Source organism: Tenebrio molitor, chromosome 9 (genome assembly GCF_963966145.1).
Source record: "Tenebrio molitor chromosome 9, icTenMoli1.1, whole genome shotgun sequence".
NCBI classification, from domain to species: domain Eukaryota; kingdom Metazoa; phylum Arthropoda; class Insecta; order Coleoptera; family Tenebrionidae; genus Tenebrio; species Tenebrio molitor.
This window is the reverse complement of record NC_091054.1, coordinates 5,274,482-5,298,925: the sequence shown is the minus strand read 5'-3', so window position 1 is coordinate 5,298,925 and position 24,444 is coordinate 5,274,482. Positions and strand designations below refer to the sequence as shown.

General features: G+C 40.4%; 5 protein-coding genes across 5 annotated transcripts; 3 read left to right on the top strand and 2 right to left on the bottom strand.

Annotated features, from left to right (window-relative positions):
* The first annotated feature begins 34 nt into the window (after window positions 1-34).
* LOC138137766 (zinc finger protein 431-like) lies at window positions 35-7,563 on the top strand. Its single transcript, XM_069057317.1, has 2 exons — window positions 35-988; window positions 6,280-7,563. The coding sequence occupies exons 1-2, from the start codon at window positions 401-403 to the stop codon at window positions 7,342-7,344; spliced, it is 1,653 nt and encodes a 550-aa protein (XP_068913418.1). The 5' UTR covers window positions 35-400; the 3' UTR covers window positions 7,345-7,563.
* Window positions 7,564-7,617: 54 nt separating this feature from the next.
* On the bottom strand, window positions 7,618-11,175 carry LOC138137771 (histone H3.3A). The gene is made up of 3 exons (XM_069057322.1): window positions 11,017-11,175; window positions 10,353-10,643; window positions 7,618-8,219 (listed from the first exon to the last, which is right to left on the bottom strand). Exons 2-3 carry the CDS (start codon window positions 10,632-10,634, stop codon window positions 8,091-8,093), a joined length of 411 nt encoding a protein of 136 aa, XP_068913423.1. The 5' UTR covers window positions 10,635-10,643; window positions 11,017-11,175; the 3' UTR covers window positions 7,618-8,090.
* A 5,068-nt stretch (window positions 11,176-16,243) lies between these two features.
* Window positions 16,244-19,738, top strand: RpL3 (ribosomal protein L3). Its single transcript, XM_069057582.1, has 7 exons — window positions 16,244-16,378; window positions 16,663-16,855; window positions 16,906-17,074; window positions 17,241-17,376; window positions 18,148-18,334; window positions 18,800-19,002; window positions 19,355-19,738. Exons 1-7 carry the CDS (start codon window positions 16,376-16,378, stop codon window positions 19,697-19,699), a joined length of 1,236 nt encoding a protein of 411 aa, XP_068913683.1. The 5' UTR covers window positions 16,244-16,375; the 3' UTR covers window positions 19,700-19,738.
* Window positions 19,684-20,953, bottom strand: LOC138137960 (diphthine methyltransferase). The gene is made up of 4 exons (XM_069057586.1): window positions 20,800-20,953; window positions 20,306-20,749; window positions 20,125-20,260; window positions 19,684-20,075 (listed from the first exon to the last, which is right to left on the bottom strand). Exons 1-4 carry the CDS (start codon window positions 20,951-20,953, stop codon window positions 19,748-19,750), a joined length of 1,062 nt encoding a protein of 353 aa, XP_068913687.1. The 3' UTR covers window positions 19,684-19,747.
* A 113-nt stretch (window positions 20,954-21,066) lies between these two features.
* Window positions 21,067-24,098, top strand: Dnaaf5 (Dynein axonemal assembly factor 5). The gene is made up of 8 exons (XM_069057568.1): window positions 21,067-21,697; window positions 21,745-21,928; window positions 21,979-22,124; window positions 22,181-22,413; window positions 22,466-22,675; window positions 22,725-23,514; window positions 23,565-23,756; window positions 23,810-24,098. The coding sequence occupies exons 1-8, from the start codon at window positions 21,067-21,069 to the stop codon at window positions 23,941-23,943; spliced, it is 2,520 nt and encodes an 839-aa protein (XP_068913669.1). The 3' UTR covers window positions 23,944-24,098.
* Window positions 24,099-24,444: the final 346 nt, after the last annotated feature.

Here is a 24,444-nt window from a genome sequence, read left to right as displayed (position 1 = left end):
AGCAACACTACCTGCTTGAGGAAACGCCAAGAACCTGTTTCATACCTGCGCAAGAATTGTGTGAAAGTCGGGTCCCCGTTTTGTAAACATGGTGGTGTATTGTTGGTTGCCTACACCGAGTGTAAACAATCCAACGTGTTGTAAATAGGAAAATCGACAATAATTGTGGAAAATAGTAATTTTCGAATGAATCTAGATGGATCGGGTGGGGTTGCTCGATTTGTTTTGTGCTTTGAGGGCGGGTGGCGGCGCGCCAAAACATTTGAATCCGGTGACGTCACAAGGACGCCTTTTATTGATTTTTCAGAGGTTATGTTTGGGGGGTGATTTGAGCCCCCTAAAACCCCGAACGATGCCTCCTTATCGAGCGAAATAGGCGGTCGGGAGCCTCCTGGTCATCATGGAAGAGTGCACGACCTCGCGAAGTACACACGGAATCAACATCTGTGACATAATGACGAAAAATTCGGTTTTCGAGGGTTCCTTCACTGAAAATGTCCGCGTCAAGCAAGAACACGACCATTTTTCTAGTCCGGTGGCCGAGTCTGGTGAGAATCTCGATTTTAAGTTGGTCAAGTGCGAGGGGTACCCTCCAAGTCAGGAGCTGGCCTCGAGGGATGAAGCAGACAACGAAACGACAGCATACAAGTGTGGGATATGTTCCGAGGGGTTCAAGATTTTCGCCGAGTACCGGACCCACAAGAAGCAGCATTTCATCGACAAACGAACGTGTAAAGTGTGTCAAACTGTGTGCCAAAGTATTAGCAAATTGGAAATTCACATGAATACTCATTTGGGATTGAAGCCCTACAAGTGTACAGTATGCGGGAAAAATTTCGTATCGAATAATCAGCTGAAATTGCATGAGAGGAGTCATTCTGATGAAAAGAGGTATGCTTGCAAGAAGTGTTCCAAAGCGTTTCGACATTTGGGATCACTCAGGAGTCACATGGTCATACACAATAACATAAAAGAGTTCCAGTGCAAGGTATGAGATTTTAATTTTTTTTTATTTCATAATTACCTAGTGTATAGTGCTTTTTTTGTTGCGATGCGAACCGCAGACTAAATACTAATTTTCAACTCACTTCAGTTTGTCATGTTTTGATACTCATCTGGTGTATTACGTGACTGTGTAATAATTCTCTCAAATTTGCTTTAACGATCATTAAATATTACAGTATGTATTTTGTTTTTATATAGATCTGAAGAAGCCAATCGGCGCAACAAAGGTCGAATTATTAAAAAAATATATTACATAATTCACCTATCATTTAATGGAATTTAATTCAATTGAGACTACATATGACTGCTCGTTTGCACAAGTTGATTCTAGTTGTAGATAGTTATAAACATTAATTTTTTCACAGGTGTCCTGAAGTCCAAAAGACAAATATTTTTTCGTGCCGCCGGCCGGAATTTGGTAAATTACAGATCTCGAAATCGTCCAGAAATACATGCATTGCCGGCCTAGTCCGGCTAAAAGTAGGGATTTTGAGTTGTCATCGGTTTCGGTTGGCATTTGTTATCAGAATTCTATCAAACGTCAATGCTTGTTCTGTGGATGGCTCGTTAAAAATGTTTTTCTATTTATAACAACGTACAAACTGCAAAGAAGCAATATTTAACTAAAATTAATTAATTAAAATTACGTTTCGAGCCACTTCTTGAATATGGGCTGGTGTATTTATTACAACAAATGTTTCAGGAAAATGTCAAAAACAAAACAAATTAATTAAATTTAATAAATGTCAGGAAACAAGAGCGATGTTGATTTTAAAATTTAAATGTTTAAATGTAAGTGTTGCCAACACAAAAAAAGTCCCTAATACCAATTATTAAAACAAGTGCTTTAACTTCCATTTAACAAAAATCCGCAGAAGTTGGCACGAAAAATTTTGTGTATCACACGTCCAGAAACTGTTTTGCGAGCATTCGTACTTGCAATACTCGTCTATCGACTCGTAGTGCAAACCGTACTCATGCTCGCAAACGTGCAGTTTCTGGCCTTGTGATACAAATAACTATTATAATGATTTGGAAGGTCAAAGATTATTTTTTCGGTGTGTAGTGAGACTATTAAGGCCAAATTGGTTGTACGAGGGTAATTTACTGTTTATTATCCCCGAGACAGTCACTGGGGCCTAGATCTGACGTATAGGGTGCTTATACTGATAACTTTAATCCGGGATCCTGGAGCGTTGTCCCAGCGGAACATCATCTCAATTTTCCCTCTTTTTCCTTAATAGGATCGCCTACTTTGGACATTAATTTAGGATATTACTCCTCTGTTACATCCTGCACACGCAACAAACATTCAATCAAAAATCCACCGAAAACACTATTGTCGTGATTAGACGAAATTTTCAAGAAGGTGTCACCACCCCGTGTTGGCTCTGGATGAACCCGAGTTTGATGTACCGTAACGAATCCGTCAAGAAAATCAATAAGACTCGACTTGATGGCTAAATTATGTCCACGAAGCGGCCACCTTTCTTATTTTTTTTTTCTGTGAGCTATAGAAAATCTAAAGATTCGTCTGTGGTGAACAGCCAAAATTATGTTTTCTTCACTCAGAAAAACACTCGGGTTGTTCGCTGACTGTCGAACAATAGTCAATAACTGTTAACAGTTTTCCTTTCATCAGCCTTCTACGTCAGGGACAATAATTGGTGAATCAACCCTCGTATTAACCATTAAATGTTTAGGTTTTTTCAGAGGTGAAAAAGAAAGAATAGGAGCAAGAAACACGGCATGTTACTTTATTTATAAAATTTTTATAGACTTGTTTTTTGTAATAAAATAAAAATCAAGTTTACATATCAAGAATGAAGTATCAATCAAAATTTTCTCCAAAATCGTGTAAATATCTCTTAATAGGGAAATTCTTTTTGATAATTCCTGACAAACGTTCCCGCAGCATGTTGTAGTGATATTCGCACTAATTATAATTTCCTATTATAAACAAAAAATAAAATATGCTATTGCTTTCATCAGCCAATTATTATTTGTTTACCCAAAATTTGCAACCAAAGATTTTATGTTAAACTGAGAACTTTAGAATTCTTTGGCAGTTTCCAAGTTGTTAGGGCAGAAACACTTGGTTCCATAAAATATGTATAAATTTTTTACAGTAATTTTTACTGTACTTATTATAATAAAAACAAAATTAATTAAACGCCAAACTACCGTTAGATAAAACAGTGATTACGCAAATGATAAAAACTGACGACTGGACTGAAAACTGTTGTGAAGTATGTTCAATAAAATTAAAAAGAATTCGAGTTCTTTGTCACCCACCACAAATATATACGTATTAAATAAAACAGTTCTTTTTCCTTAAAAACTTTATTATGTTATTTCATTTGAAAACACCATAAAGAGTTTTTATGAACAAACTATGAGTCATCATATGTAACATACTTGTTCTCATAAACTGTCAAAGCTGTATGTTGGGTTGCATATCTCATTTTTTACATTCTTTTCTAAACAAAAACCGTAATATATATTCCTTGTTCCTTAAATTAATATCGTTGATTTTGGCAAAACCTTCGAAGAAGTGGATCTGTGTTTTACATTGTATTACACTTGTCTACCCCTTCTATCACCCAGTGGCGGCACAAGGTGGGAATTCAGCAACAGGGGTCGAATTTTATATTTTTCAGGCGATTTTTTTTTGAAACTCTCAATTCAAAAGCGAAATCATTTTTAAATCGCTCGATTAAAAAACAACAAAGAACATCTATCAGGCAGAATGGACACGCCAATTAGTGTAGTATACTTTCCAAGCTCCTTCCTCACACCATCTTGTATTCCAGTCGTTCTTTCTTAACCTTTTTAATTAGTGCCACAGCTTCGATTCTCATTATTTAAATCAAAGAAGCATTTTAGATTTTGGACGTATGTCGAATTCTACTTGAGGTTCAGATGCTCTGTATTTCTGGTTGCATATATCTGTTTAAATTTCTGAATTAAATACGAAAGTAAGATGAATCATGAATCTTTTATGTTCTGAAGTAAAAACTATTTTTGCATTAAAATGTTATTAATAGCGACAGTTGTTTGACGTTCATTAGCTGAGTTAGCAAAGATACAAAAAATTTGATACTGTCAAAGTCACAGCCGCCCCTTATCTAAGTAATTGTTAATCGCACGGTGTGTTTTTGCTCTCCCATGTTTCTTTTTTTTTACTTGTAACTTCTTTCAATCAAATGACATGTGTCACTATGACGTTTCCCCAGGAGGAGGTTCTCGTACTTGACCACTGGTTCAGAACCGTTGTTGTACAGAAACCCGACTTGGCACAATGGCACTGCTGCTTTTCTCCAGTACCTTTTGGAAAAATCCCATCGAAAAAATCTGTCAAAAAATCGAATTTATCGAACCGTAGGGTACTTCCCCAAACTTTTCACATATCAATATCTTGACATAAATCCATTTCCACTGCGTGGTACCATCAAGAGTGAAAAATCACAAAATCATACCGTTTTCACATAAAATACAAACAAAAACAACGTCACGTCGAAATATCTGTTTAACATTTGACAATGACAGGATTGCCAACGCGATGAGCGCGCGTGGCCCAAAGACAGAAAAAGTAGAATGTGCGGAAGCCATTTTGTCCCGAGTTGCTATACATTTGTCGCCATATCATATTTTTTATATATTTTTCTGATAGATACAACAAGCTTCCAAATATGTATCGTAATCAAAGAACAAACTGCGCCGACTGTTCTAATACAATTTCTAATACAATTTAACACGGCCTGTTCAAAAATAGTTCGAGTGATCCCGCAGAGCGCGTAAAAAGTAAACGCCCCCTTTTTGGGGATATTCGTCATCTTAAGTTTTTGTCACCCAGAATTTTTCTTGTTCAAACGACCTTTTGAATTTGAAGTCAAAAATCTCCTTGTTTTTTTACTGCTTTTGAATGTTTTTCTTATTGATCTTTTTTTGTGTTTAGTGGTATTGTTCTTTGTTATATTGCGTGTTAATTATTATTTTTAGCGAAGTGCCCGTTTTGTGGTGCCCTCATCGGCGAAAATTGGCTCTTCTCGAAAACATTTTCAATTTTCTCATTGCATTTTGAAAGTGATTTTTTTTAAATAAACAATTGTTACGTGTCAAAATTAAATAAAAAACTATACTGTACCACCCTAAAATGTGCGCGTATAGACCAGCTGTATAACAATTTTACACGAAATCATAGTTGAGGTTATGTTCACTTCACTTCCCGCACCTTTCTTCCGTGAATTTACTTTCAAAACAAATTTAATGAAGAATCCGGAGAGATCCTTTTCAAGTTTGAAATAAACTCTCGCTCGTCAGGGCGCAGGCTCAATCAAATTAAAAAAATGTTGACTCTCAATGTGACCAATCGTATTATCATGAAAATGTTTGGCTCATACCAACATGACAACGTTTTGACAATTGTTTATAAAAAAAATTCAATAATAATGAAATGAACAGGTCTGTTATAATACAGAAGGTCGTGCAATTTAATTAAAGAAATTAGAACGTTTACAAACCGTTAAATGGGTCGAAACAACTGTCATTAAAAAATCTACTGTTTAACAAACAAACGAAGACGACAGTTGTTTCTACGCCATCTAGTTTGTTCACATAAGGAGTTTGAAAATGACTTGTCACTATTATTTAAAAAATTCAAATGAAAAGAAACAACCCAGAACATTCGCAGTTCATTAAGCATTCAAATGTTATGAGACAAAACCGCATTCTTAAGACTTGCATTTAAGCGAGGCGAAAAAGTTATTTTTGGTCACGTCCAGTTATTCTGAATTCTTGGATTGTTGACATGAAAAGAGAAGCACAAGCGGCACTGAGCAGTAGATAGTTTAATTAACCAAACACAAAGATACCGCTCGTTCCGTAGTCTCATAAAATTCGTTATAAATAACAATAACAGTCAATTATTTTTCCATTTTAATTGATAACAACAATTACAGAGTAGCGATTTATTTTTAGTGTTGCCTTAAAATAGTAATTTTCTCCTGTGTAACCATCTTTTGCATGTTGTAAACAATTTTTTTTTCTCTTTTCTGCATCCTCATTAGTTTTTCAAGGAAATAATTTCATGTCTCAAGTTACGTTGTCATTTTTTCGTTAGTTATCTACAGATAATTCTTTTCTTCATCTATTCAGTTTTGTTGTCACTTTTTCTTTGTGTTCGTCTTTCGTAACGCCGCCGGAATATTTTGATTTTTTGTTTTTTTTTTTCTAACTCTAGGTGTTCGTTTGAATGGTTCAGTCTTGTTGCAGAACTGCGGCGAGACCTGCCTAAACTTGCAAGCCTACCGCAAACACCTAGAAAGCCACGGCCAACGAATCGAAATAAAATGCGAACTGTGCAACAAGCAGTTCTCGACGGACCGCCACCTGCAGACCCACCTAAGTTCCCACACCGAGCTGCAATACCCCTGCGAATACTGCGGCCGAATATACTCTTCCCTGTACCGGCTGAAACGGCACATCAAGAGGGCGCACATCCCCAACGTGTGCGACGAATGCGACGCCATCTTCTACGACAGAGCCATGTACACCAAACACAGGAAACAGCACAACGAAGGCAAGCCGGTGTTCTGCACCCACTGCGGCAAAACATTCGACAAGCAGAAGAACCTGAGCGAGCACGTCAGGCTGCAGCACAAGGAAGACGGCAACATCCACAAGTGCGACCTCTGCGACAAGACCTTCATCAACGGGCCTCTCCTCAGGAACCACATCAAGACCCACGACAAATGCTTCAAGTGCAAATACTGCAGCAAGCTGTTCAGCTCGAGGTACAACCTGGAGACGCACCTGGTGACCCACACCGGCGAGAGGAACCACAAGTGCGACGTCTGCGGCAAGAACTACTCGACGAAGAGCAGCCTGAAGAACCACAAGGCGACCCACAGTGACGCCAAGAACTTCAAGTGCGATCAGTGCCCGAAACTGTTCAAGACCAACAGGAGACTGTACGTGCACAAGTTTTCGCACGCGACCGAAGAGAAGTTCCAGTGCGACATTTGCAGTGCTCGATTTCGAGTCAAACAATATTTAAAGTATCACATGATCAAGCATTCGACGACGAAGCCGTACGAGTGCAAGGTGTGCAAGAAGAAGTTCAAGCACAAGAAGTCGTGGGAGAAGCACTCCAATCACGACAAGCACGCCATCATCAAGAAAGAGGCGCAGCAGTGCGGCTTCTGTACCGAGGTGTGCACCACCAAAACTGATCTCTTAGAGCACGTTAGGCTGTTTCATCCGAGCGAAGCTCCCATCGAATCCTCTTTCGACAGCCAGGCTGTAGAAATGTACATTAAAAAAGAGGCAAACCCGTAATAATTTTATCGAAGAACTGAAAACGGACAATTTCAAGTACACCGAGACTGTATTTTGGGTTGTCCGACTACGACCGTAGTACTTGATGATTTTTCCATAAGTTTCAAGCTTTAATCGTTTTTGTTCCTATCAGACTTTGTGTTGTGATAAATCTATCTAATTACTTTACTCTTAATTGGCGTATTTGTAGTTTTGCGATTAATAAATTGCTATACCGAGTGTTGCACTCCTTTAAACCTCCGTCGCCAACAGGGAGAAATCGAAAGACCTCGGTAGAATACAAGAAGTCCTTTATTAAATTAAAATAATTTTCTACATTTTACACTAAAAAAAACTTATGACAAACAAATCTTACAATACCTTAGACTATTGAACATTTATCCGTGTACTGCGTAAAACAAAACTAAACCACATATGTACTTTGAACACTTTTAATTTATTACGATAACTACACATTTAAAATGTTGCAGAATCTAAAGCCATCAAGTCCTCTTGTAGTCGAGGGGCAGTTGTAATGGATCAAGTGATTGTAAGAAAAAATCTACTGTATGATTTTTTTTGTAAAACACGGCACCGTTGAAGTGTAAAATATTTCTGAACTCCAAGTCGTACGACGTCAACGATTTTGAAGAAAACGACGAGTAAGACAAGTAACTAACTACATGCAGTAACGAAATATAATTGCAGAAGAAAAGAATCGAACAATGTAACCTAGTGAATAAAATATATAAATATTCCGAAGAAGCTTATGCACGTTCTCCGCGGATTCGGCGGGCCAACTGTATGTCTTTGGGCATGATGGTTACCCGCTTGGCGTGGATGGCGCACAAGTTTGTGTCTTCGAACAGGCCCACGAGGTATGCCTCACTGGCTTCCTGAAACACGAAAAATTCATCAAAACACGCTCGGTATTTCGTCCACAAAACGTGACAAAGAAAACATCACGTGAAGCCATAAGTTCTTTTTTTTACAACATTAAATAATCTGCTCGGTGTTTTCCTCTGCAGTTTTTAAGTGGTGAAAGATTTACATCCCCAACCCCTCCGGTTGTTTGATGAATAATTAAGTAGCTACTTTTGTCTCCCACCTCATACATAAATGACTGCGCTATAATTTAAATTAAAATTTCATTGACAATTTATCTTCATTAGGAAAACGAGAAGCGAATTCCACTTTTTTTAACGAATGCAAGAATGAAATAACATTTCAATAGTTCTCATTATCAGCATAATCGTTACAAGTGCAGTAAACAACAAAACTATTACATATGTACTTGACTTAAATAATGCACTACATATTATCCATTTTTCTTATCACTTTATATCATTTCTTTTTCTACATAATCACATAAAAAAAAAATATTACGCAACATTATCAAAGTAGCAAATTAACCGAAACGCTGATCATCGAGTTTTAAAACCTGAAGTCTGCATCTTTTTTTGAAAACGTAACCACTCACTCAATAACTGGATGCATAACCAGTTCAACAAAATTTTTCGTTTCAAGGAAATGAAAGACGTCGTTGCAAAAACAACTGCGAAAATAAAATTGCTCCAAATAAGTTAATTGCTCAGTTTCCTAATAATCTTGATAATTCTGTAACAATGAGAGCTTAAGCAATTTTACAAATAATGAAGCTAAGCTAAGAGTTATTCAGATAAGAATACGAATTTATCTGAGGACAGTAGGCAACCCAAAAATCATCAATCAGGGATATCTTTTCGATATTTACATTATAAATAAAACATGTAATCAAGCTACTTAAAAATGTTTGAAGTTTTCTTCACATTTCACGTTTTAATAATCTTTTCCTTTAACGTATTTTGCACAGATTAGATTTTAAAAATGCTTTCTTCAAACCGTTTTACTTTTCTAGCGATATAATATTTCTTACCCATTATTACAACAATAAAATAATATTAATCCATTATATAAAAACCAATCATTATAAAAAAATTCTATATCGGAATACAATACACTAATTAATCTTTTACGATTTATGATATCAAGAAACGTGTTGTATTCCTCATAAATTATTCAGAACGATCCCCAAGTGACGAATAAATTAACATCCTGCACACAAATTGACTTGTATCTGATAAAATTTCATTGTTTTGACTCAACTATTCCAATTTAATTGGATCAAAATATTCCAACACTCAATTTTGACAACGATAATACAAACGCGATCAGATATTAAAAACATCGTAAAATTTATCTACAACTATCAACATGCATAGGAGGAAATTTTAAGCAGCCACGTGTTTCACGATAACAGACAAGGGGTTGACGGTTCCTATCTCAATGAAAGTGCTAATTAATTATTTACCCATTAATAACCAACCACGAGTTGGTGTTTTTTCACTGGAATAACGAAGGCGGTTTAAATTTAAATAAGAAATATCTTCCCACGAATTAAACGTCTTTATAACATAATCCTGTTCAAGCTGCAAGTTAATTAAAAATTAAATGCAAAACAATACAGAAAAAAGTAAATACAGGTAAATGTTTCCAACAGTAAATAGAGCAACTGGGCAATTTTTCGGCTACATATTGCAACATTTCAATTGTGCAATCTGCTAACATGAACATGACATAACCTCAAAAATCGGTTCGTTATCGCAACCGCTATTATTTTTTCAAACCACTTTCTAGTTCTAATAAAGTCAAATGTGCAAGTTGCATAGGTTAGAATTCCTGCATGCGTCGATCGTAATGACAAAGTTGGAAAAAAAACAGTTCCACGCTGTATATTTTCGTTAAGGTGGGAAATCGGTATTTGAAAATGTCTATAGCAAGCGTGATCTTTCTGTCACGTTTCAACTTGTTGGAAAACGTATCTCGGTCGCTCTCATCTGTGGTATCTCCTGCAAGGTCGCGTGAAAATGTCCGAAATAAAATTGAACGATCAAGATTGCCGTGAATTAGATGACAGTAAAAGCAAAAGACGATCGATTTCGGTGGACTTTTATGATTTGTTCGGTGGAAAAAGGGGGTTGTTTGCGTACCTGGAGGGCGCCGATGGCGGCAGACTGGAAACGCAAGTCGGTCTTGAAATCCTGCGCGATTTCTCTGACCAACCGCTGGAACGGCAGTTTTCTGATCAGCAACTCGGTGGACTTCTGGTATCTGCGGATTTCTCTGAGGGCGACGGTGCCGGGACGGTAGCGATGGGGCTTCTTGACACCCCCGGTGGACGGCGCCGACTTCCTCGCCGCCTTGGTCGCGAGCTGCTTTCGGGGGGCTTTCCCTCCGGTGGACTTACGTGCGGTCTGCTTCGTACGAGCCATTCCGTCTCACTTCAACACGCACAACTCGATCAGTGATTCCCGCCAAAAAAATCAATACTTTCGCCGACAATCGATTATGCGAGGGCCGGGGGCGGCAGAAATGCCAAATGTGCACGTCCGCCGAACCAAAAATGACGTTGGCGCGGAAAATGGGGCTGAGGTGACGCGATTTCGTGCGCTGAAATGACCGCAAGTGACTCACGCAAAGACAACAACATGGCGACCGCACACAACATAACAATGAAAAACGGGGAAGAGAAATTTTCACGGATTTTTCGCGGAATCGCCACCAAAACGCCGTAAAAACACCGTACATTTTTGGCTCGCGGCGTGATCGATCGAATTTCTACTATTTCCACTGTTACCTCGATGGAAAACTTACCTTTTTCACAGATTCCAATCAACGAAATAATCGACGCGTATTCACGTTACTATCGAAAACAAGCAAATGCGACGAGAAAGGGGAGTGGATGAGTAGAAGTAACGCTCGGATCAGGTACACTCTGGTAGAATTATTTTGGAATGATTTCATTGGTGCATCCGTACGAACGGCGCCACCGGATTTGTCCGCTACCTAACCGACGATTGGTCGACCTGGAAAGTAACCCGCGCGAATTTTAAACGTACGGTGTCGTTACTCTTCGACGAATTGTAACGGTGACTCACAACAATGACGTTTTTACTATTCGTTTTAGGCGTCATTCATTCATATTTTACTTCAATTGCGATTCTGCAACGGGGAAATGGGTCGATTCGCGAACTGGCATCCGGAGCCAGTGCATGTTTTTTGTGCATTTTTTCAATTTGACACGAAAGTGGATCAATAAATGCAGCACCGTGACCAAGTTCGATAGTGCAATTTTTCTGACCTCTTGGCATTTGATTTTTTTAAACTACAAAATGTACTTTTGTTTTTGGCATGCATATTACAACGTGGTTAGTTAGATCATTGTTTGAATACAAATTTGTAGTAAACCTATTTTTGTACTGTTTATTATTCCCATTCCCACCAATCTGACTTTGTGTTTGATGTAGGAGCATACTTCAATAATCTATTCTTGTCAACAATTCCAACAGAAAGATTATAGTTTAGCATTAATAAAATTAAAATGTCAATTTGTACATTTTTAAATAAAATGTTGGGTTCATTTTTCATCTGAAAAATACAAATGTCTATAAATGTTATCTTAATATGTAAGTAAATAGGGTAGTTTTTACAGTCTAAACGTCAGAAGCTTCTGATAAGTTTTTTTGTAAAAAGTTTAAGTATGTTGATGTAAGAGTTAAGATAATTATGCAATATTAACACAAAGTACCTATTGAAACATTTTTCAGTAATCTTCTCCGACAAGAAGTGTTTTCATTTTCTAATTATGTTATACATAGTCTCTCAAATTTGGCGAGACAACTCAACAGTACTTTGCTAAATGAAAATAAGACACCTTTTTTTAGAATCAAATAAAGCGTTACACACTTGTAACGAAGGTGTTTCAGATAAAAGTAATAATTCTGTAACATTTCCAAAAAAATGAGAGGCTTGTCAGTCTGACTCACAAAATAATGAGAATAGTTTTTAAATATGTGCTAAAAATAAATAATGACATAAGAGATTAGTTTTTAAATGCAAATAACTGCCTAACTTGCTGTAACTTGTCGACAGTGATCGCGAAATTTGTAAATAATTATTATTATCTACTCTTGTCATCAATTCCTAACAAAAGTGTATTGTGTGTTGCCTAGCCTTTTAATCAAGTTATTTTTATACTAAAAATTACAAGTAGTTTTTTTTTATCTCGTGAGATGCATAAAACGCAAGACTATAAAGATGATTTAGATAAACTCTGCAAAGTTTTCCACATTTTTTTCAAAAAATGTCTTATAAATTGTTGACAATCTTGTGTCCACATTCGATTCGCTTTTGTTTATTTTTTGACATAAAGAAATGTCAAACATTCCCACTAAATTTTTGTCTTTCGTTTAAAATTCCTTGTGATCATGAGCACGGCGTTCGTCGAACGCGAGCTATGCGTAGAAAATTTGGAAGACGAGCCACCCTTACAAAAGGAATTGACTTGGGGTCGGTCCTATCGGGTGTGGCAACAAGACGACGAAACCTTACCCATCGGACCAAAACACTCCCCGATCAGTGTCCCCTTCAAGCTATGTCGCGATGCAATAAAACCTCGCAAAAAGAAGAAGAAAAGATTGTGCAAGTGTCGTAAGAGACCCGTTTGTGTCGTGGAAGGACCTCCACAGCTCTCGCTCTTGGACAGGAGCGCTTTGTCCCAAGAAAAATACATGGAACTGTTGTCAATCCCACACAGCTACAGTAAAAAGAAGAAGCGATGTCGCCGGAAAAGATACAAACCGAAACCTTGCTGCAAATGTTTAATCGAACCTTGTCCTCCGAGACTTATCCAAATGTCAATTCCCAACAAAAGGTACGTGTTGCAGAACTGGAAGGACTTTCAGCACGTCCTCCCCGCCGAGATTCTTGTACGTTTCGACCAAATACTGAAGAGCGGGAGCAATCTAGAGCCGAGGGACGCTCGCTATTACTTCAAGCAACTGAAGAGGAACAAACGGAAAGAGTTGAGACGAAGAAAGCGCATCTGCAAGAGGCGACGCGAAGCGCTGAAACGCGGCGACATGTTGTGGTTGAAGAACGAAATCGCGGAAACAACAAACGCGATCGTGAAGTTCATCAAGAACGAACCCCTATTCATGTTGAATTTTCAGCAAATGATGACTTCTGACGAGCTGCTGAGGTACTTGTGCAGACAAAGAGTCGTCAAGGTTAGGACCAGAAATACCAGATGCGCTTATAAAAAGACGATCATCGAGATCAGCGACAAACTGATCAAATGGATGGACACCATGAGCTTCTTCGCAGAGATACAACCCCTCGATTCGAAAGAAAAAATACTGGAGATACCGTCTCTCGAGAGTTTACTTGGGGAAGAGACAGAGGAAGAGGAAGAAGAAGAGGGAGAGGAAGAAGGTGAAGGAGAGGGCGAGAGCGAAGAGGGAGAAGAGGAAAGCGAGGAGGGATGGGACGAAGACATGGAAGGTCTGCTTGGGGAAGAGAGTGGAGCTGCTGGCGACGCAAGTTTGGAGGAATTCATGGCGAAGAAGCTTCTGGACAAGACGAAGTTGTTTGAACAATATGAGGGCGAAGGTTCGGTGTTGGACATGCTGAGAGGTCTGGACGAAGACATTTTGGAAAAGTTGATCCAGATCTTGTCCGAGTCTCCTGAAGATTTTCTACAGGAGGAGATAGACGCGGAAAACTTGCCGGGAGTGACCTACGGCGACATTCTCAACAAGCTGAGGGAGATCCGTGACGGTAATCTCCTTGAAGCTAAGCGCGACAAGATATTCCTCGAAGACAAAATGATCGAATGGGCCAAAAACAACGATCCGGAGAGAGTCGACGACAAAGTTCTCGACAAAATTCACGAAACGTCTACAATTCTGGCCGAATGGTTCAAGAACGTTGACCTCGGTGAGTTCAAGAAAGGTCGTAAACCAGGTGAGTTCGGTGACGAACTGCTAGAAGGTGAAGAGGGAGAAATGGGTGAACCAGTTGATGAAACCTTCGACAAGACATTAACGCCACAGCTAGAACGCGGCGGACCCATTGATGAAGCCGAAGGAGAAGAATTCGGTGGAGCTTTGATCGATAAAGAAGGAGGATTGGGTGGGGGAGAAGGAGGAAGTGAAGAAGAACTAGGTGAAGAAGACCTGCGTGAAGGTCTAGGTGAAGGATTAGGTGACGAGTTCGGAGAAGAGGGTGGATTTAGAGAGGAAGGATTTGGAGAGGGTGGATTTGAAGGCGGACTTGGAACAGGCGAAGGAGAAGAAGGTCTGGAATATCTCGAAGGTCTGGAAGCTGAAGCCTTGGAAGGGGAAGAATTGGGAATGGAAGAGTTTGGAGAAGGTGAAGAATTCCAAGAGGGCGAAGGATTCGGTAAAGCGCTGGGAGAAGGCGAAGAAGAAGAAGAGGAAGAAATAGGCAGACTTGCAGACGAACTCGAGCGCTTGGACAGCCTCCTCGGCATCATCCGCGGCCACAAGCCTTCCGTAGTGTTCGAACACGAGCCCGGCACCATTTGTTGCCTGTCCCTGAAGATTTGGGCCGTCTGGTTGTTGGAAATCGCGAACAACGCTCACAAATGGACCAAGTGGATCGGCGACATAATCAAACAGGTGCGTCACTACGCCGCGATAATACGAGGCGACGTCGTGCTCCCCAACGGCGAAAAGAAAGTTCTCTACAAAGAAGAATGGAGGAAGTTCGTCAGAGACACCGAAGAAAAAGTGATCGCGTGGAGGCAATACAGCAAACACGTCAAAGACTTGTCCAACGAGATCATGGAGAACTTCCACGGGAAGCGAGTCACCTGTTGCCCGAAATGCCTGCAGGATCATCTGATCAAGAACGTGGTGACGGCGCACGAGACCCTCCAGGCGTTGACGGAGGCCATCAACTGCGCGGGATACTGGCAGAGGTGTCTGGATAGAATCGTCGAACAGACGAGCAAGATCACGGAGATGGACGTGTCGCCGGACGGCAGTCCTGCGGACGTGGCCTCGTTGGCGTCCGAAGAGTCCTACACCATTGAAATTGAGGAGTTGACCGGGCTGAGGTATATCCCGCCGATAGCATCCGACGAAAGTTACGACTCCATTTACGAAATTGAAGAACTCCAAGTCCCGGCGCAACAATATTCAGAATTTGAAATTGTCGAATTTGATCCTCTAAGACGGACGCCGCGGTTTGTTGAAATCGAGGATCTTACCACACCTACAAAGACCAACAATAATAATAATAATAGTAAACCTGCCACTGAAGATGGTACCAAACCCAAGAAACTTAAAAGTAAACTTAAGAAAAAACATTGAACAACTTGTCTTTGTGATTTATAGTCTATTGTGCAGTAAATTTTAAATTACAACTTAAGATTTTTTACTTTCTAGTTCATTCAACCTAGCAATTATCGCGGAAGTGTCTAGATTGTGGGTACTGTTGTACTCGAGAGAAATTTTCAATTGGTGTTCCTCTAGTCCGTCAATTCGACTGTACAACGATTTCTTTAACTCCTCATCAACGTCATTCTCTTCTCGCAGAATGGTGAAATAAACCAGGAATACTGTTACACTGGCCAGTATCACATAAGGCTCATACCACAAGCGGGGCGCCATATATCCCTGTCTTGCCGTTTTAGCTTTCCAGTGACTAGCCGCACTCAACGAGTATTTAACGGGGGCGTCGACCTCTTCCTCTTCTTTCATCTTTGTTGTGGTTGAGGTTGAATATGAACTGGTCGAAGCTACTAACCTAAAAGACCTTTACTGTTAAGAAAATCGTTAATACATGCGGTGCACGTCACTTACTGATTGATTCTAGTTACAAATTGACAATTAACTCTTTTAGAGAGACCACTCACACGACTCACCAACATTTTTGGATTTTTACGAAACAATTTACCGAAACTTAGGTTAGGTCTACATTTCACGATAAAATTTTACGGAATAGCTAAAGTGCAAAAATAATGTTAGCTTAAAGTAATTACGTAAAAATAAATTCGTTTTGAACGTGAAAACGATAATTATGTAAATTTTTTTAACATGTTTGTGGTAATTTTTTTGAATTTAGCGCCGCGATGGGAGCGCCCCCCTAAGGGTATATAAGTTGACGTCATCGCCCGTCCTCGGCCATTTTAAGTTGTGTGTCAGCTATGGTAAGTGGTTCAAATATTTTACTTTATAAATCTTGAAAAATAACGGTCATCTTTGATCCAACTTGAAAGTTTAGAACTGTTTTTGTAAATACAAAGTATGTAGATTTCTTTCTATTGAAAATGTTCCGTTTTAAATGATGATTTAGATATTTTACGTTTATGGTTAATACCGAAAACAACAATGTGGATATCTTTCTAGGGCGGTCTGATCTTTGATATTAAAAGAAATGCGCGTTCGTGTCGTTATGTGTGAATAAACCGATCGTTTCGATCTTGTCTTGCAGTCTCATCGCAAGTTTAGTGCACCCCGCCATGGGTCCATGGGTTTCTACCCCAAGAAGCGGTCCCAGAGGCATCGCGGTAAAGTAAAGGCTTTCCCCAAGGAAGACCCATCAAAGCCCGTCCATTTGACGGCTTTCATCGGTTACAAAGCCGGCATGACCCACGTGGTCCGCGAAGCAGACAGACCTGGCTCAAGTACGTAATTTCCCATCAAATCCCGGCACTTTTCTAATCAATCCGTGCAGAAATAAACAAGAAAGAAATCGTGGAGGCGGTTACGATTCTCGAAACACCGCCAATGATGATCGTGGGAGTAGTCGGTTACATCGAAACCCCGCACGGTCTCCGCGCTTTGGCAACCATCTGGGCCGAGCATCTCTCGGAAGATTGCCGCAGACGCTTCTACAAGAACTGGTGAGTTTCGTTAATCTACCCGAAATCGTCAATTAATCTCGTGAAAAGCTCTCCAATGGCGGCATGAGAGTCTTTGAGTCCACTGCAAACACGTGTCTGTTGAGGTGTGACTGAGGGTACAACCTCCTCTAAACTATGAGGTGACCCTTTTGTCGTTTGTTTAAAGGTACAAGAGCAAGAAGAAGGCCTTCACCAAAGCCTCAAAGAAGTGGTCTGATGATTTGGGAAAGAAGTCGATCGAACGCGACTTCAAGAAGATCATCAAGTACTGCAAAGTTGTCCGCGTGATTGCCCACACGCAGGTAAATTTCTAGATTTGGGTGTTGTTTTTGTTGACACGATCAGCGCAGGAGCTTACCCTCCGGCTGGCGGCTAGGGCGCTTCTTTTTCAGTGGGGCGTTCGCCGCAGTGTCATAGAGCATGCGCCCTTCGGGTGGCGCAGTGGGCATATTCCATAATCTCCTTGTAGTCTCTGGACGACGACATTGAGAAAAACCATGCCTACTACAGCCTTTTCAAACATTTCATTACCATAATCACATGTACTGACAAGATTTGTAATTGAGTCAGCTTTGAAGATAAAACGTACACGTCTTTTTTTTTGCATATGGTAATGAAAGTGGCACTTTTTCACGCAAAATCGTAGTGAAAGTAGCACTTTTTTACAGGAAACATCGTAGTGAAGGTAATGCTTTTTGCATGATTTTATTCCATCTTCTTGAAGATGATTGTCAAAGCATACCAATTTTTTTTTTGTAATTTTTTATAAATCCTTTTAACCAAATTTCTCAACTTTTTTCAATATGCAAAAAATAGTGTGTATAATAACACGTTATGAAAGTCTCTTTTTTTCATTTATTTGCTTGATTAACTCGGGCTACGCCCTCGTTTATCAATCTGCAAATTCGTGAAAAAAGTATGACTTTCATAACTAGTTGTACAAGTAATTATTTCCAACCGATACCATTAATTGTGGCGTCTAAAGTTACGTCATTTGAAGACTTCCAATTACACTTAAACATGATGAAATGATCGCATGATGCATAAATCTTGATGATTTTTTTTACCTCCAGATGAAACTGTTAAAACAACGTCAAAAGAAAGCTCACATCATGGAAATTCAGTTGAACGGCGGCACCGTTGCCGATAAAGTCCAATGGGCCAGAGAACACCTCGAGCAGCCCATTCCTGTGGCGCAAGTTTTCGGCCAGGACGAAATGATCGATTGTATTGGTGTCACCAAGGGTAAAGGATACAAAGGTGAGAACGATTGACTTGGCTAACGACGAGTATGGTTTGAAATACTAAAGTGTGAAAACGCTTATGCATTTTGGCCTGCTTAATACCGTGTCTTCAAATAAATTCGAAATTAGAGTAGGCCTGGATTTTATTATGAAGTTGGCAACATGCAATTTACAGACAGCTCAGCAGTGACCTTGGACAGCACTGTACACATGTTAATTCTGATCGCGACATAAAACTGTTGACAACTGTCACTGCCAAACAGTCTACCAACCGTTAATAGATAAAATACATAAATCATAGCCTACTCTAATTCCGAATTTATTTGAAGGCACGGTACTTACTAATGTGTGATGACAAAACATGGATATGCCTTCAGATTGTTTGTGAAGATACAACCATGCTGCCTTCCTACTGACCCCCAACCAAAATCCCCGCAATATTCTTGTTTTTTGTGGAAATTAAACAATCAGTGTGTTACAGGTGTGACGTCACGTTGGCATACCAAGAAGTTGCCAAGGAAGACGCACAAAGGTCTACGTAAAGTTGCCTGTATCGGGGCTTGGCATCCTTCTCGTGTGTCCTTCACTGTGGCTCGTGCCGGTCAGAAGGGTTACCATCATCGTACCGAAATGAACAAAAAGATTTACAGAATTGGGGCTGGCATCCACACTAAAGACGGAAAGGTAAATCCTACTTGAATTTAAAAAAGATGTTATGTATGATGAGCAAAAACTCGGACACCGTGGCCAAAATAAGACAACTTTTATGTAATGTACCTGTTAAAGAATTATCGCTTGTCCATCATAAAACAGGTATTATGCAAGCATTGGCTTGTTTTTCAAAGGTGAATTAATAAGCATTTTCATTTGAAACTTTTTTTAACTATTAGATAAATTTTTATTATGATGATACATTCAAGAGCCAAAAGGATTATGAAAGAATCCATGATCTTAAATGATAGGACTGAAACTATTTCATTCTTTCATAATTGATATTTTCTTATGAGCCGACTTTAATTATGATTTTATTTGTTAGGTCATCAAGAACAACGCGTCGACGGAGTACGACTTGACCGAAAAGACCATCACTCCAATGGGTGGGTTCCCCCATTACGGTGAAGTCAACAACGATTTCATCATGATCAAAGGGTGCTGCATGGGTCCCAAGAAGCGTGTCATCACTTTGAGGAAATCACTGTTGGTGCACACCAAACGTGTGGCTCTTGAGAAGATCAATCTCAAGTTTATCGATACTTCCTCCAAATTCGGACATGGTAGATTCCAGACCGTGGCCGACAAGGCCGCCTTCATGGGTCCACTCAAGAAAGACAGGGTTAAGGAAGAAGATAAGACTACTACAGCAGCTGCTCCAAGCAGTTAAATTTTATTGTAAATTGTACAATAAAAACAGTTTGAAAGATTTCGATTTTTATTGATCCGTTTTTAGTTTAGAAACGCAGAGTAGTTTGTCGTAGAAAGAACAAGTGGCGATGAGAGCGCCACCGTGTGTGTTGACTGGTAAATACGACCAGTCAGCGCCGTAAGAAATGTTTTCGTGTTCGTAGTAGCTGTCGATTATTTGCAAGTCTGAGTCGGGGGAGTCGGTGATGTGAACGCCCCCAAGCATACACGCTGCCAGCAGTTTTGTGTTATCAAATGGGTCCCACTTTAATCTCCACAACGTCCCCGGCATTTTGATCGTATTGGTGCAATTTTTCATGAACCTGATGTCCCACATGCGCACATTTGCGTCATAACTTGAACAAAATAAATGAGACGAAGCTTTTCAACAGTTTCTTTTTTTACCTTCCCGTTGCTAAAACATATTCTTTACTCGACCTGGAATGCATCGAAGTGACTCCCGCCTCGTGGATGCGGTTGCGAGAAATTGGCTCGAGCCCCACTCTTTTGTCAAATTTCAAAAAGCAACAATCATCTCCACCTGTAAAAAACAACTAAAAAGAGAAAAAAAAAGTGATAGACCTACCGCTGAAAGTAATGTCGGGATTCCAATAATAAAATCCCGCAATCCATGCTTCGAAATCGTGTCCGTGGCAGCTATCGCATTTCGCTAGTTTATCATTTTCCAACTTAAACCTGTGGATGTTCCCCCTGGAATCGCTGCACACGATTTCCGGTCCATTCGATTGGTACTTACCTGTAGACCAATCTAGAGACAGCAAAAGCGTCTCGCTTTCGTCATCTTCAATCGTATAAGGCGTAACTAACTCTAACTCGGTGGATTCGGGGTTGAAGACGTAAATTTCGAGTGTTTTTTCCGCATTGACCACCCCCAAAATCGACCGATCGTGAATTCGGTTGTGGCACCATTTCTGATCCAGAACCGCAGCTGTGTGTATTGATTGGTGCAATTTTAAGCAATCGGCAGCAACAGAAAATAATAAAATGCAACCGACACGTTTACTTGGGGCTAGAAATTTACAATAAACGTTTTTGAGGTTATGTTTACAAAATATTTGCCTTCCTCTGTCGACTCAATTAGTTGGTAGTTGGCACAAACGAAGAAGTTCTGGAAGGGCTCGTGTGGGCACCACTCAACTGAATCCGCATTGTATTCGGTGTGATAGGAATGTAAAGTTGTTATATTTTTTGAAGGGGGTTTATCTTCGCACATGGTTTTGACGTTTGAGGTTATGTTTACATTTACATTTTCCTAACCTCACTTTTTCACTCCGTTGCTATGAAATTGTTTAATAATTTGATCAATAGTTGTTAAACTAGCGCGAGATGCCTTCAGACGGCGAAAATTGTGTCCAAACCGCGAAAAAAACAGCGATGTGTCTACACAGTGAGGACAAAAGAGTCCGCAAGCAGGCCCTGCTGGACTTGGAGAAGTTCCTGTCAGACCCCCAAAACGACTTTTCGAACCAGGACCTGCCGAACATTTTTGCGGAAACTCACATGTACACTCTGAACGGGTTTCGAGACAAGACCGAAGCAGTGCGGCAACAAGCCATCAAGTATATGTCTTTTTTTGTGATTGATAAGTTACCCCTGAACGATTTTTATTTAACGTATGTGTGTCCGGTCTTGGTCGAGCGAATCGGGAGTGTGGAACTGATCGAAGAATCCGAAGAGATCAGACTCGAGTTGGTGACTTTCCTGCAAGCGATCATCCTAAAATACTCCAACAGTGAGCAATTGAAGCCGTTTTTGGGAGATTGCGTCGTAATCTTGTGCGAAAGTGTGAAGGACAAGCATCCGGCTATTAAAGAGCTAAGTTGTCAGTGTGTCGTCGATTTGGCGAAAGCTTTGCCACGGGATTTTCACATGCAAGCGGAGAACTTAGTCAAACCTGTTGTGACATGTTTTGGGCACCAGAGATATAAAGTGAGAGTGGCGGCGATTAAGGCGATCGGTGATTGTCAATACTTGTTTGTTCTATTTTTAAAAGAGTCGTTGTAGGGGAGATAATATTGCACAGTTCTTATAAAGGTCTGGATGAAGTCGTAGGGCCGATGGCCGAAAAACTGTTTGATCAGATTCCGCTGGTGAGACGCACTGTTGCGCAAGTCGCCGCCAGGTGGCTCCACGAATACAGAGACCGCTACTCCTTCTTCCACAAAATCTTACCTCTGCTTTTGACTGGGTACACGACACTCCCGGTTTTGTCAGATTCGTTAATAATATTCGTTTCAGCCTGAACGACGAAGTGGAAGAAACTAGAACCGAAGCTCATCAGTTATGGGAGAAAGTTGGGTTGCAGTACGCGAACGAAAACGAGAAAGACTTGAAGGACCAGATGGACTTCCTTCTGGAGCCCCCAAAATATTATCCCAAGGAGAGTGAGTCATTTGAACTACTCTAAAACTGCGTAAGGAAATCATGATAGAATTTGTAGTCGCACGACCGAATTTGGGGTGTCGGGTCTTGGTCCAACGAAACGTGGGTAAAATCGCTAAAGCTCTTGCGTTCGAGTTGACAAGCTGGCAAGAAGACATCAGAGTCCGTTGTTCGCAACTCCTTTGCAGCATTGCCTTGCATTCTGAAGACGGTTTGACGCAAAACTTGCAAGAGTTGTTACCTGCGATGTATTCGGCGGCGCGAGACGACGACAAGCGCGTCGTGATTAATGTAAAGCAGGATTCGTCCATTTTGATTTAATCTCTAGCTGCGCAATTTCCAGATTATTCGAGCCAGCGAGATCATGGGAACCTTCATACCGACGAAGACTTGGTACAAGTTAGTTCTCGCGGCGATCGAAGATGGCGCTCACTTCGGTCATCTGTCAGTTTTGTACGGTTTTATCAAAGGAACTCCTCAAGAATACATAACTGGGTCTTTAGAAGAAATCACAAGACTTCTGTCCGACGATTCCATCTGTTTCACACGCAAGGTTGTCACATCTTACGTTTTGCGACAAATATGTAAGCGCGCAATTGCAGAAAAAGGTCCAGATCGAGTTGGTCAAGTGTGTGGAGGCAGTTTCCGAAAAGTTCACCGAAAAAAGTGGCCCCGAGGTTGGCTTCCACTTGTTTAAGATAATAGTAGCAACGATTTCATTGCGCGATCTGGACAACACTCATCTCGACGTCACACTTTTGGACCAGCTTTACCACACTCTGGGTTACCCAGACTGTGACAGTTTGTGGAGCGCTTATAGCAGCCGCCTCTTGAACTACATCAACACCGACCCAAAATCGTGGATGGTGGTGACCGCCCAGCGCTGCATTTTTGAGACTATCCTCTTGGAGTGTGGATCCGCATTCGGGGAAAATCTAACCACGATTGCCGACATTCTGGTCGCAACTTTGGACCCAGAAGCTGACGCCGAAGCGCGCTTGAAAACCTTCTGGGCCTTGTCGACGGCATTCGACAACAAAGCTGTCATTTTTAGGAAGTCGCGTGATCTTACAGCATTCTTTGACAGGCTCATTTCAGAGGTGTTCGTGCCGTCGCTGGTGTGGCACCCCGGGTTGACCGCCGAAGCGCTGAGAACGATGGGGGCGTCTTGTTTATTGTGCGCTTTGACGCCCACAGAAGGGGTGAGTTTGTTCACGGATGGGGGCGTGTTGAGGGCGCTTTGTGACAAGTTGGTGCCGTTGTTGGTGTCGCTTATGGAAGATGCGTCGTATCGCAGCAGACACTTGGCGATGGAGTGTCTCGCGGTGTTGAAGAAGCACTGTTGCGACTGTAGAATTTGGGAAAATGAGGATCTGGTTCGGATTTATCCCGGTAGGTTTTCGTCGAGAAATTTAAATTGCTCCGTAACGGAATATTTGCAGAAATATTGAAAAGATTGGATGATCCCACAGAGAAAGTGAGACAGTGTGCGTTGAAGGTTTTACCGGAGATTTTTGCCGATGCACCAGATGCGTTTAAAGAAGGACATTACAGAGCTCATCACGAGCTCATCGTTGATACTCTGCTCACGCATTTTGATGATGATGACGAAACCGTTAGAGATCTTGTTTTTGGTTAGTTCCTGTTATGTCAGATGGTTTTTAGCACTGCAGTGATTATGTTTCAGATGCTTTAAAAGTTATCTCTAATATCAATGCAAAAGAAGTTTGTTCCAAAGTTGAAAAACACAAACCACTGTTGTGCAATCAACAAGGATGCGACGAGGTTTTAAGTTATTTGGAAAAGTTGCAAGTTAAATAAATACGCAACAAATTGATAAAATCAGACGTCAGATGAGTTAGTATAATTAATTGCAGACAATTGAAGCGGCGAATGTTTTCTGTACTTGAACATTAGGATAGATTTTAAGCTTTTTTCCATCCTTGATCGTATGTTGAGTAAATATTTGATACAAAGGTGTTTTTTTTTTCAATTTCACCCCGCAAGAAAGGTGATTTCGAGGCCGGTAGGTTTTATCAGAGGTTTTATTACAGTTTTATATCTTTGGTTTTATCAGTTATCAGCGCAATTTAATTTTTGCGAGGTTGGCAGTCTTGTTTTTGATTTTGATTGATGTTTGGTTTGTGAAATTTTGAGAAAATTGGTAATTAATTTACTTTTAAATATAATTCACACCAGAACGAACGTTGAAAGTCGTTTGGCCGATGCGTTGTTTAGCGCTGCGGTCAGTAATTTCGCGAGTTGTTGGCCCCGAAACCGTGTTCGAAAAAGTGCGGTTATGTCTTGATTAACGCTGCGATT

Coding starts and splice junctions, on each gene's coding strand:
- RpL3 (XM_069057582.1), top strand. Junction 17,377..18,147: donor GCGTGATTGCCCACACGCAG/GTAAATTTCTAG, acceptor TTTTACCTCCAG/ATGAAACTGTTAAAACAACG. Junction 19,003..19,354: donor TCCACACTAAAGACGGAAAG/GTAAATCCTACT, acceptor TTTATTTGTTAG/GTCATCAAGAACAACGCGTC.
- LOC138137766 (XM_069057317.1), top strand. CDS start 401: ATGGAAGAGTGCACGACCTCGCGAAGTACACACGGAATCAACATCTGT. Junction 989..6,279: donor TAAAAGAGTTCCAGTGCAAG/GTATGAGATTTT, acceptor GTCTTGTTGCAG/AACTGCGGCGAGACCTGCCT.
- LOC138137771 (XM_069057322.1), bottom strand. CDS start 10,634: ATGGCTCGTACGAAGCAGACCGCACGTAAGTCCACCGGAGGGAAAGCC. Junction 8,220..10,352: donor CCGCCATCGGCGCCCTCCAG/GTACGCAAACAA, acceptor TTCGTGTTTCAG/GAAGCCAGTGAGGCATACCT.
- Dnaaf5 (XM_069057568.1), top strand. CDS start 21,067: ATGCCTTCAGACGGCGAAAATTGTGTCCAAACCGCGAAAAAAACAGCG. Junction 21,698..21,744: donor GGCGGCGATTAAGGCGATCG/GTGATTGTCAAT, acceptor GAGTCGTTGTAG/GGGAGATAATATTGCACAGT. Junction 21,929..21,978: donor TTACCTCTGCTTTTGACTGG/GTACACGACACT, acceptor TATTCGTTTCAG/CCTGAACGACGAAGTGGAAG.
- LOC138137960 (XM_069057586.1), bottom strand. CDS start 20,953: ATGTGCGAAGATAAACCCCCTTCAAAAAATATAACAACTTTACATTCC. Junction 20,261..20,305: donor TCCCGACATTACTTTCAGCG/GTAGGTCTATCA, acceptor TGTTTTTTACAG/GTGGAGATGATTGTTGCTTT. Junction 20,076..20,124: donor TATGTTTTAGCAACGGGAAG/GTAAAAAAAGAA, acceptor ATTTTGTTCAAG/TTATGACGCAAATGTGCGCA.